The sequence below is a fragment of the Eutrigla gurnardus genome, assembly GCF_963514095.1.
Source record: "Eutrigla gurnardus genome assembly, chromosome: 8".
NCBI lineage: Eukaryota > Metazoa > Chordata > Actinopteri > Perciformes > Triglidae > Eutrigla > Eutrigla gurnardus.
In genome coordinates, this window is record NC_139922.1 from 516,900 (window position 1) to 529,206 (window position 12,307).

General features: G+C 43.5%; 1 protein-coding gene across 5 annotated transcripts in view; it reads right to left on the minus strand.

The window, feature by feature from the left end:
* The window catches only part of tbc1d22b (TBC1 domain family, member 22B), a 52,379-nt gene that overhangs the window by 28,137 nt on the left and 11,935 nt on the right, over positions 1–12,307 (minus strand). The window contains exons 2-5 of one of the 5 annotated variants that reach the window (XM_084015401.1): positions 3,865–3,921; positions 3,297–3,486; positions 3,083–3,206; positions 1,154–1,321 (exon numbers count right to left, since the gene is read on the minus strand). In XM_084015401.1, the coding sequence (XP_083871527.1) occupies positions 1,154–1,321; positions 3,083–3,206; positions 3,297–3,486; positions 3,865–3,921 (539 nt within the window). Of the gene's footprint in view, positions 1–1,153; positions 1,322–3,040; positions 3,210–3,296; positions 3,487–3,864; positions 3,922–12,307 lie in introns of all 5 variants that reach the window. The other 4 variants (XM_084015399.1, XM_084015400.1, XM_084015398.1 and 1 more) reach the window with 4 other exon arrangements.

The window sequence follows — 12,307 nt, forward strand, 5'->3', positions numbered from 1 at the left end:
CCGTTTTACACCACCGGGATTGCAGCTGAAAGAATGAGGCTGATATTGTCATACACCACGTCATAAGAATACATCTAAGCAACACATTTATTTTTTTAACGTTATTTTTTGGCCTTTTATTGTGGGAGGACAGCGTGAGAGTTAAAGTGATGAGAGAGAGAGGGACGACATGCTTCAAAAGAAGGCCACAGGGCGGATTCAAACCCAGGACCGCTGCAGGGAGCCTCGGTACATGGGGCGGTAACTCTACCACTAAGCTGTCAGCACAGTTAACATGTTAGTTCAATCAGTCAGATCTAGTAGTTCCCTTATGATGGGGCAGTCTTATTATACGACTATGAATACTATTAATACGACTTACACATTCACACAGTCGGCGAGTTTTTGCCAGCTGTCCTTCCTGCATTTTGCAGATGAAACTGTTGCTTTTTGTCTGTATTATGTGTTTTACTTCTTCGTATTTCTGTAAGATTATGGTTCGCTCCTCGTACGTGAAATATGCCGCTGCGCTGCCATAGACTGATCCACGTTTGTGATTGGTCAGATGCTGCAAACGCCACCTCTTTCATGTCCATGCGCTCATAGCTCGACAGGGAAACCCTGGTTGATTTAACAAGTTGATAACCAGCTACTTGTGACCGCTTATCTCTGATTGCCTTTGTTAGGGTTACTTAAGCTGGATAACTGGAAGATACCCTGGTATGTTGAACTCGCTGAGTAGTATAGGCCTCTGGTCTATAATTATTATCATTTTTATTATTAATATATTACACACCTGGTTTAATCATCAACCAGTTATTTTAATTAAGCTTATTGAAGCCGTTTTAACTAAAACAAGAAAATAAATTATTTGACAATGACTTCTGGTCTGGGATTATAAGATCCTGGAAGATGTTCAGACCAGGCTGTATAAAATGTGAAATAATGACCAACACTTTTATATAATATATTTTGTGTCATCAAAGTAAAGTGACATGCCAAGCGCTGCCCATTTGTATTTCTACCATTTAAAGCCCTCACAGCCTCTCACAATCAACCATCTATCAGGTGACGTCAGTTAAGTCTCTGAGGGTTCAGGTATGTTAAACTCTCTTCATAGTATTGGCCTCTGGAACCAATAATGAATAATAACAATAATAATAATGAATCGCACCTAGGTCAGTGCTTGGGCTCGCAAGCAGCTGCTTGAATTTGTCCAGCCGGCCCTTCTCCCGCACCGTCATGGGTGGTGCCCCCGATGCGTTCTGGTCCGACATGCGAGCCACCAGTGGGATGATGGGACGGACTGGGAGAGACTGCTGCTTCTGCAGTGTGGACTGAACTGTAGAGTGCCAAACAAGATATAACAGAAAATCTACATTTACATTTAGGGCATTTTTCCAAAGTGACTTACAATACAGTACATTTGTCAAAAGAAAGAAACCACAACATATCATTGCCAATAAAGGGCGAGAAAAAACAAACAAGTGTTAGTTCCTCGTCTGAGTAAAGTAGTAGCTGTTCAGCAAACATACCTTAAGAACAACAGTGCTATCATCAAAGTGCTATAGGTAAGAACATAGAAGTGCTTTTTTGGGGTGGTGTTAGTGGGTCATGCTATGCAGAGTCGAGGTGAAGTCTGAACAGGTGAGTCTTGAGTCTTTTTCGGAAGATGGCTAGTGACTCTGCTGTCCTGACATTGGTTGGGAGTTCGTTCCACCACTGAGGCGCCAGAACAGAGAGGAGTCGGGACTTTGCTGAGCGACATCTGTTTGATTTCAGCGATGGTGGTACCAGCCGGCCAGCTGAAGTAGAGGAGCGAAGTACTCGCTCCGGGCCATGTGGTTTGACCAGTGTTTGAAGGTAGATGGGTGCCATTGATGGCCTTGAAGGCCAGTGCCATCGTTTTGAATTGGATGCATGCTGCAACAGGGAGCCAGTGGAGGTCACGGAGGAGGGGGGTCACATGGGAGAATTTGGGTAGATTGAAGACAAGGCGTGCTGCAGCGTTCTGGATACGCTGCAATGGTCTAGTTGCCGAGGCCGGGAGTCCAGCCAGGAGAGTTGGACGACGCTTCTGAATCCTCAAGTTCAGCATTTTGTCCGTCGCTAACTTGGATTTTTGCAACCAGTGAAGGGAGTGACCATATTTGGACTGTGCAGGAGCGACGGGGGGATCTTATGAACACAATTGGCACCCCAAGCAGCAACCTTACTGGATCTGGATCCATCTGGATTCTGGTGTGAAGCTGCTAACAAAGTTAGCTTCATAATTTGGTGCACACAACAATTAGGGGACCATTAGGAGATATGCTGCCAAAAAAGATACTTTCTGAATGGAATTCATTGTCATCCATGTTTCAATTGTAATCCCTTCACAAATGTAAAAGGAACAGCTCTTATTATCTTATTTTAACAGAGAAAAGTGTTTTGGATGTTTGGGGAAACCACCAGAGCTGGAACCATTCTCGAGTAAACATGGTGTACTGATCCATTTAATAGGTTTTAAATGGAGACGGACCAACCACTACCTTTACCTTTCCTTTTTTTTTTTTTTACAATATTCTTTAGTTAAGTATTCCTTCCACTTACATCCTGGATCAACATCCTGCCTCAGTTTATATAGGTGCAGGTGGAAACTGCACAAAACCACAAACAAACAGGATGTCAGTATATATCAAACACTTTAATTACACCTTTTGCACAAAAACCTGTGAGACAGACAGCTGGCGTGACAGACGGGGCTTGTGTCATACACTAATATGTTCCTCTCTATGCACGTCACTTTAAAAATATGTGCAGTTTAAGGTGATTAATTTTGTATGAAATCATGTCTTATATTCTTATACTGTTATTCTTCTCATCGTCAACATGTTGACATGTCTGATTGTCTACATGCCGATGTGTTGCCGCGGCTGATTTAATGCGGCTGATTTAATGCTACGCGGCTGATTTAATGCTAGGCACCTCATCTGTAGAGGTCAATGGCAAATGACAAAGTCTGGACAAAATCTTGGACTATCAACCACCTGAGAAGCTGCTCGGCATGTTCCCCACATACCTGAGGCCATGTTCAGGTCGCTGCTAGACTTCACAACATTACCGTTGATATGCTCGCACTCTGCATCCTCCTCCGACACCTCCTGGAGATTTTGAGCTTCTGTCCCGGGAGATGCCGTTCTGTGTGACACCCTGGTGTCTGTGTCCCCGGTTTCATCCTGCTGCTGCTGCTGAGTGGAAACACATCACAACCTTTGACTCAAACCAACACAATGCACATTAACTGCTCAGAGATAAACACAAGGTCCTGTAGCCACCTGGCACTGTGTGGATGTGGATTGGAGGCCTGGTGGTTGGGATGAAGTAGGGGTGGGGGTCCTGAGGAAATCTTCGTCCTCCTCTTCCTCGATGTCCCAAGCATCGTTAGTGCTGCAGGCAAACTCATGGAAGCTCGAGGCCTTTTTAGATCTGAGATTGTTGAACTTGAGCTTTGTGTCTTTAGGATACCTGCAGAGGTCAGATTGAGAGATCAAACAAAGGGAATAACTAAATGGTCTCACTCTCGGCAGCACTGGGAAGTAATATGCACAGAAATGTACTAGATGATATCGACAAAAAGAACACACAATAACTAAACTACAAATCCAATAAAAAAGGACAAAGCACTTTGTTCCAACAGGTTGAACAATTTTAATGTCAACATAGGGTCAAACTGGTACAGTACTGGTGCTACTGGTGCATGCAATCCACACATGTCAAAGTAATTGAAGCATGGATGAATGTGCTTCAAAGGTTATAATGGGAAACACAAAATAATATGCACAAATAAAAGGCATCCGTGTGGATGATATGACGCCATGCAGTCCAGTTGGGTTTAGCACTTACGTGCGACGCAATCGTGGGTCGAGAGGTGGATGTTGTGCTCCGTAAACTGGCTGTACACTGTAGAAAAGGACATGTGAACTGCTGTCACCAAGAAAACACACAGAGCCTCTCAGTTTCTGACCCTGGCTAAAGCTAAGAGTCAGCACATCTCACTGAAAGTCATTCAAAGGACAGTTAACACACGCATGACAACCACCACACACGCACCATTGAAACCTTCAGGCCTTTCTAAACTAGGACACAAGTAATGCAAGTTCAACAGTAAAACTTCAGTTATAAGTGTTCTGCGATTTTTATATATATATATATATATGCATGTATATACATATACATATATATGTATAAACACACACACACACACACACACACACACAACGATGGGATGCAACGATACAGTTTTTAAAATAATTTTAAAAGTAAATGTACATATTTGAAATATGTACATATTTAAAACAAAGTCACAGATTTAAATAAAAAATATCTGTAGTTCAGTAGCCTATACATGACTTTCATACACCTGGCTCTCGTGTAGTTTTAACCTCTTCTGGAAGTGTGAGCAGATGGTCTCCACTTAAACAACGCTGGCGCGTGTGTTCTCCCTGACAATCTGGAGTACAGCACACATCACCCCCGTGCATCTCTGCACATCTGTTGTTGACTCCACACCTGGACAAGCAGGACGTTATTCTGTTATGTCATCATTCCTCCTGGCCTCAAATTGGGCTGCCTTCAGATCCATAAGAAATAAATGCACATTCTTAGTCAGAAAGAATAAATCTGACTATTACTTAAAATTGATCAAAGACCCCTATTCTGGCTAGGGTTGGGCATCGTTTGGATTTTACCGATTCCGATCCCGATCCTCTGTTTCGATTCCTGTTCTAAACGATTCTCGATTCTGATTCTTTGAGGTGCAGGTCAACAGGTCCAGTGTTGCCACAGTTACTTTGAAAAAGTAATCTGACTACTGACTACTGACTACTCCTTTAAAAAGTAACTTAGTTAAGTTACTGACTACTTGATTTTAAAAGTAACTAAGTTAGATTACAAGTTACTTTATTAGTTACATTCAACAGCTGCCGACTACCGATTTTTGCCAATACTCACTTTATTGACGTGCTTTTTAACAGTAACATCAACAATGTATCCACTGACATTTTAAGTTGCACTTGAAAACTATGTCCTGATAGAAAATACATGTTTTTATATAAAAAAATAAAGACAGTCTTTCTTGACTTCACTTAACTTAAATAATTGTTTGCATATTGTAATGGCAGTAACATCACGAATTAACATTTTATGAATATTGAACCAGCATTAGAGCAGCAAGGATTGGTTTTATGAAACAAATGAGCACAGTCCTCAAGTATGAGCGGCGTGATGATGAAGGGAGGGGGCGGGGCCAGCAAGCAGTGAGACATTTCTCCACTAAACACTCTCAAGAGAGACTCCGCTCGCATTTCAGCACAGACTGAGTTAGCAGGAGCTCCGTGAAATCGAGAACTCGTCTTATTTATTCACACGCTGCGCCTTTTCACCGTCACCGGGCGGGACCTGCTCTTTTAATGTGGTTGTGCCATGCTGTGACTCTAAATGTTTTTTCAAGTTTGACGTTGTATTCTTGAAAGTAGACAACACTTTGTTGTTAACACAGTGTACAACGAACCTTTATGTTGCCATCTTTTGCTGAGATGAAGTCGAAATAATGCTTGTATTTCCAGCTGGAAAATGCGTATCTTTCCCCCTCCATTGTTTACGTTTCTGCCGGTATAGCCGACTACACGCTACCGTCCGTGAAGGTGTCGGCTAACCCACATCACCCCCCTGAGACGCAAGAAAGCAGATCTTTTTTTTTTTACTGACAAAAATAGTAACGCGCCGTGTATTTGGATAAGTAACTTTAATCTGACTACTGGTTTGGCAATAGTAGTAATAGTTACTGAAAAAAGTAGTCCGACTACAGTAACGCGTTACTAAGTAGCGCGTAGTTTTCCACATATGTTGCACTGTGCAAATCCATCATTGTTCAAATTAAAATTAAGCCAGACTTTCGAGCGGCGTCTTCTTCTGCCATCCATGTTGAGTGAGTGACGTTCTTCGTTCTATCGCGGAGTCTCCGCACGCCGGGCGGAGTAATACAAACAAAGTAGTACGAGTGGAGTAACAAACAAACTGGCGCAGAGTCTCCGCACGCAGGGCAGTGTAACAAACAAACTAGTGCGGACGTTTAAGAACCAAAAAAAAAGGATCGCAATTCCAACAGCTTCTTAACTACGGAACCGGAGGTTAGGAACCGGTTCCTATTTGGAACCGGATCTCGATGCCCAACCCTAATTCTGGCCCAGCAAAATTCTGGAAGGTGGTAAAAACAAATAATAGTAGCTCTGCTGCTTCGGCCCCTATACCAGTTCAGGTTAAATTCGATGATTGTTTTATTAGCGATCAAACTGAGATCTGCTCTGGTTTTAATAGACATTTTAATGCTGCTGGCCATATTTTTAAAGAGGACACCTTTAGATCTTCTTCTCCTGTGAATAACCGGCTGCCTCTTGAGCAAGCTTATGTGTCTACCTCCAATGCTATTCCTCAGTTTTCTTTTAATGCTGTGTCCACAAGTACGGTACTTGATGCTCTCTTAACCATTGACCCCAAGAAATCCACTGGTAGAAGACCAGTGTATAACTCACATTTTTAATCTTTCTATGTCTTCCTGTATTATTCCAAGAGTCTCGAAATCTGCTCGCGTCCTTCCCTTACATAAGTGGGGGAGAAAAGACTGACCCTAATAACTATAGGCGAATATCTAGTCTTGTTTGGCAAAAACGTTGGAATCCATTGTTTGCTAACTGAAAGATTTTCTTTCAAATAACTATTTTGTCTGTGCACTAATCTGGTTTTAGAGCTAACCATAACACTATCTCTACCATCACACTGGTTACCAATAATATTGTCTCTGCCTTAGATAATAAGAAACACTGTGCTGCCCTTTTTATTGATCTTAGTAAAGCCCAGAGGTGACAAGTAACAAAGTACAAATACGTTGTTACTGTACTTAAGTAGATTTTTCAGGTATCTGTACTTTACTTGAGTATTTATTTTTCTGATTACTTTTACTCCCTACATTTATACACAAAAATATGTACTTTCTACTCCTTACATCGTAAAAACAGACTTGTTACTTAAAAAAAAAAATTCCTCCACAGATGGCAACAATACATAAAAGCATACGTAAAAGACGTGACGAACTCGAGAGGGAAAGAGGGAGAAGAAGAGGGGGGGGAACAGGTTACAGCGGGAAGAAGTCGAATGAGTGAAGGTACGGTAGAGACAGTAGAGAACTTGCACTGTAGCAGCGACATGGAGGAAGGAAGCAAAGCGGGGTCCGGGAGTATTGCCGACGGCGACGCTTCAGAAGATTCAGAGAAGCAAGACATTCCCTGTCCATGGCCCTATTTAAAAGAGTTTATTCGTTGTTGTCAGCTCCAAAAAGGACTCATGGCGTATGCGCTGTGTCCTGTGTCAACCGAAAAAACACGAGCTGCTGGCGTTCAAAAATTAATTTTAAATTTTTACTTTTACTTTGAAAGTACATTTCGGAGCCTGTACTTTCTTACTTTTACTTGAGTAAAGGAGTTGAATCAGTACTACTATTTTTACCAGAGTATTTTTTTACACATGTATCTGTACTTCTACAGTACAGATACATGTGTAAAAAGTACAGAATATGAGTACTTTTGCCACCTCTGGTAAAGCCTTTGATACAGTCGACCATTCTTTATTGCTGGATAAATTGGCTAGCATTGGCCTTACTGGAAATGCTTGTAACAAGTTCTGTAATAGGTTGGTTTCACGTGATGTCACAGTGCTGCATCGCGAACGCGCTGAATCCAGATGGATGGCAGGAAGTGAAGTCTGCCCATAGAACTGCCGTGTGAAAAAGTCAAGATGCCCATGTTTTGTGTAATTTACAGCTGCTACAATCTGAAAAGCTGCCCGTGAAAAGGAAACGTTTTTTTAGAGTACCAAAGGTTGTCGTCCATAAAGGTGAGAATTGTAAAAAGCTCACAGAATAACGGCGTAAAAAGTGGATTTTAAACCTAGGTCTGCGGGTCTGAGAGTCACTATGCTATCGGGAACGATCGCGTTCTCCGGTGCTGGGGCAGTTGCAGGCACCAGTTGCCTTCGTCCCCCTAAGTTCAGACTTCGGGATGTGGTGCGTGGGCCCGTCTCGGGCTCGCCTGCCTCTCCGTTCGGCGCGCTCTCCCCTCCTTCCCCGACCCTTGGGCCGGGGATGGGCGGCCATCGGGGCCGCATGAGTCGGGCGCGGCTGCCGGTGGACTACCCGTCTCCGTGCTGACCGCGTACGCGTACGCAAGTCCGACGGTGCCACTCTAGCCGGGGAAACGAGGGCAGCGTCGACGGTCGGCAGGTCACGTCGGCGGGTCGCGTCAGCGGACTCTCCTCCTCCGCCTCGGGGTACCTCAGTTCGGGAGCCTCCCCCCACCGGGAGCCACGTCCCTCGCTCCAGAAAACTCACTCATCTTCATGAGGTACGGGTCACGCCCGACATATTTACTTACTAATTGTTCGTATCATATTCTAGAAACTGGCTCCAAATCCCTACAACGGTGTTATCGATATTAATAATTATATTTAATAGATTATTATGATATAATCATGAATATATGGGGCACCACCCTGGGATCAGGGAAAAGATAACCTAAAACTGTATTCAGTCTCAATATAAAGGTTTTACACTCACATGCCAATCATCGTGATCATTGGCATAGAAGTATAAAAACAATCGAACAATTAAAAAGGCGTGAAATTCGAGCACTAGCCTTCACAACCTGCTGTTATCCAGTGACATATACACAACAAGCACAAGAGACCGCTAGTTATAATATAATAAGATTTATTAAAATCAGTAATAATGATCACAATCAATAACACTGCAATTGTCAAAGCCTTATTACCTAACTACCTAACACACAAAGCTAAGCTAAACAAAGGAAGAGGCACACGTGGAGTGCGTGTGTGTGTGTGTGTGTGCGTGTGTATAGAGGGAGAGAGAGAGAGAGAGATATGGCCGGGCGCGACCACCAGATGGAGCTATTCCTCACAGCGTTCAGGGGCGGAGCCACTGACGTCAGATGGAGTAGCGAGAGAGGGAGAGAGAGCGAGAGATGGCTGATAGTAGACGCTTACTGAGCTCGCGAATATGGCTGAGGTTAGTCAAAAACACCGTTACAGAAATAAACCCAGCGGCGTGGGTACACAATCAGCCTTCGAATACAACAATACAGAAAGCCACGGACTCGGCGGTCCGTGATCAAAACTTAAAACACATTAACAAGAATTACAGGCCAGTCCTACACTACCGAATCTCTGCTTCTGCCCAGACAAATAGCCTCTTACTTTGTGTCGATGCAAGGTTTTCCGTCCCGTGCGGTGATGGCGTCTCCTGACGCCGGCGACGGACGGTGGTTCGCGAGTCCTCATTCGGCGACGGAGGATGCGACGAGCCGGCTGAATCCAGACGAGGGCGGGGCGTAGAAGTTATCCTCCTCGCGGATCAACTTGTTGAAGAAAACAGTTAGTGTTTTCTCCCTTCTGCAGGCAACAATAAAATCGCGGGGCTAGGCGATTTAGTCAGCTGACTTCAGACAAGAACGGATCGTAGAAGTTATCCGTTCTGCTGGCAGCTGGGACGAAGAAAGTGTTTTTCTTCCTTCCGCGGGTAAACAGGAGAGTCGCGCGGTTGCGACGGTCTCCTCAGGATCCAAAATGATAAAAAAAAAGAAAAATAAAGCGAGTAGAGAAAAAAGAGAGGGAAAACAGTCTGTTGCTCGTCCAGCAAGTTTGGGGGAAAGACTGCGGCCTAGGACAAGGGAAAATGCTGCAGACGTAAAGTTCACCTCCTGTTGTAACGCATGTTACGGTGGAGAGAGGAAGTCCTTAAGGCAGCGCCGGTTTATATAGCTCACGGCTGCTCCCGGGGACCCCCTGGGGTACCTGTGGTTGTCAGCCAATAGGGCACAGTTGTGTGACGTTGCACTTCGCACCTCGGTGAGAAGTGGAACTAAAATGGCGGTTGTAGTTTTTGATCCCCTTTGTCCCTTCTGACCGCATGTGAAGGCTTTTGTAGGCCGCATTGTGTAGTCCTAATGGTGAGGTCCCAACAACGGACTCTCTGGAACGGTTTCCTCCATAGACGTAATCAGCATTTTTACTTCCGGACAGCCATTTGGAAATCGCGCCCCCTTAACGCGTCATCACAATCACGTGACTGAAACCAAGCTATTACATATCTGATCCATTTCAATGTGTGAAACTAGGTAATGTCCAATCTGGTCTCTTACCCATAACCAAAGGCGTTCCACAAGGATCAGTTTTATGGTGCTATTCACCATTTATATTAATGATATTGTGTCTCATGTCAGTGGTTGTCAAATGATGATACCATCCTGTACTGTATTGCTGACTCTGCAATATCAGCTATAGAGAAACTGCAACTGTCCTTTATACTCTTCAGAATGCTTTTGTTTCACTCAAACTAGTCCTTAATCAGACTAAAACTAAATTAATGTTGTTCTCAAGGGCTAGAGAATTGGACCACAATGGTCTATGCATTTCTGCTATAAATGAGTCTATTATTGAAAGGTCTCCGAATATAAATATTTAGGCATCTGGCTTGATGGAAAACTCTCTTTTAAAATGGTCCTCATTTATAAACGGTCCTCATTTATATAGCGCTTTTATCCAAAGCGCTTTACATTGTTGACTGACATTCACCCATTCATACACACATTCACACACCGACGGTGGAGTCAAATCTGTAGATTCTTTGGAAACTACAGATTTCCAAAGAATCCATCAAGGCCATCAAAATTAACTGTCAGCTTGAAAAAGGCATATTTCTTATATGCACTAACAGAACATTTCAAAAAGGTCCACAATATAACAAGCAAATATGGAAAAAAGAACAAGGACATATTCAGCTGTCAAGTTAGAATGATAAATCCTTTTCACTCCATAGAACAACAATTCAGCTTAGTGCACTTGTTCTGTTCATGCGTTTTTCTTCACCTGTAGAATCGGCTTGTTGGAAGGCAGCAACAAGAGACAACTGTTTTTAACCGACGGTGTTACCTGCTCAGTCGTCCTGCTTCCAGGACATTGGATATTTACTTGGCAGGGAGGCGTTTCCCCATCACAGCACGTGAACATATGCTGCGTTCAAGTGCTTCTCTTAAGCTCCGACATAGCCAAGGATAAAATGTGAAATTATGCGAAATTTTATTGCAAAACCGTTGTCTCTCTAATATATATATATATATACACTCACCGGCCACTTTATTAGGTACACCTTGGTACCCCCTTTTGCCTTCAGAACTGCCTTAATCCTTCGTGGCATAGATTTAACAAGGTACTGGAAACATTCCAGTACCTTGTTAGTTTGGTCAATATTGACATGATAGCATCACGCAGTTGCTGCAGATTTGTCGGCTGCACATCCATAATGCAAATCTCCCGTTCCACCACATCCCAAAGGTGCTCTATTGGATTGAGATCTGGTGACTGTGGAGGCCATTTGAGTACAGTGAACTCATTGTCATGTTCAAGAAACCAGTCTGAGATGATTCGCGCTTTATGACATGGCGCGTTATCCTGCTGGAAGTAGCCATCAGAAGATGGGTACACGGGTCATAAAGGGATGGACATGGTCAGCAACAATACTCAGGTAGGCTGTGGCGTTGACACAATGCTCAATTGGTACTAATGGGCCAAAGTGTGCCAAGAAAATATCCCCCACACCATTACACCACCACCAGCCTGAACCGTTGAAGAACTTATTTCACTCATTTGTCTTTTATATCACAAAGATCTACATTTTTCTTGGAATTGACCATTTATTGCCAGCATCACCGCAATACATCATAAAACAGTACTACAGGCCTGTGAAATACACTATATTGCCAAAAGTATTCACTCACCCATCCAAATAATTGAAATCAGGTGTTCAATCAATTCCATGGCCACAGGTGTATAAAAGCAAGCACCTAGGCATGCAGACTGTTTCTACAAACGTGTGAAAGAATGGGTTGCTCTCAGGAGCTCAGTGAATTCCAGCGTGGTACTGTGATAGGATGCCACCTGTGCAACAAGTCCAGTCGTGAAATTTCCTCACTCCTAAAAATTCCACAGTCAACTGTCAGTGGGATTATAACAAAGTGGAAGCGATTGAGAACAACAGCAACCAAGCCAAGAAGTGGTAGGCCACGTAAAATGATGGAGCGGGGTCAGCGGTTGCTGAGGCACATAGAGGTGCACAGAGGTCACCAACTTTCTGCAGAGTCAATCGCTACAGACCTCCAAACTTTATGTGGCCTTCAGATTAGCTCAGGAATAGCGTAGATAGCTTCATGGAATGGGTTTCCAT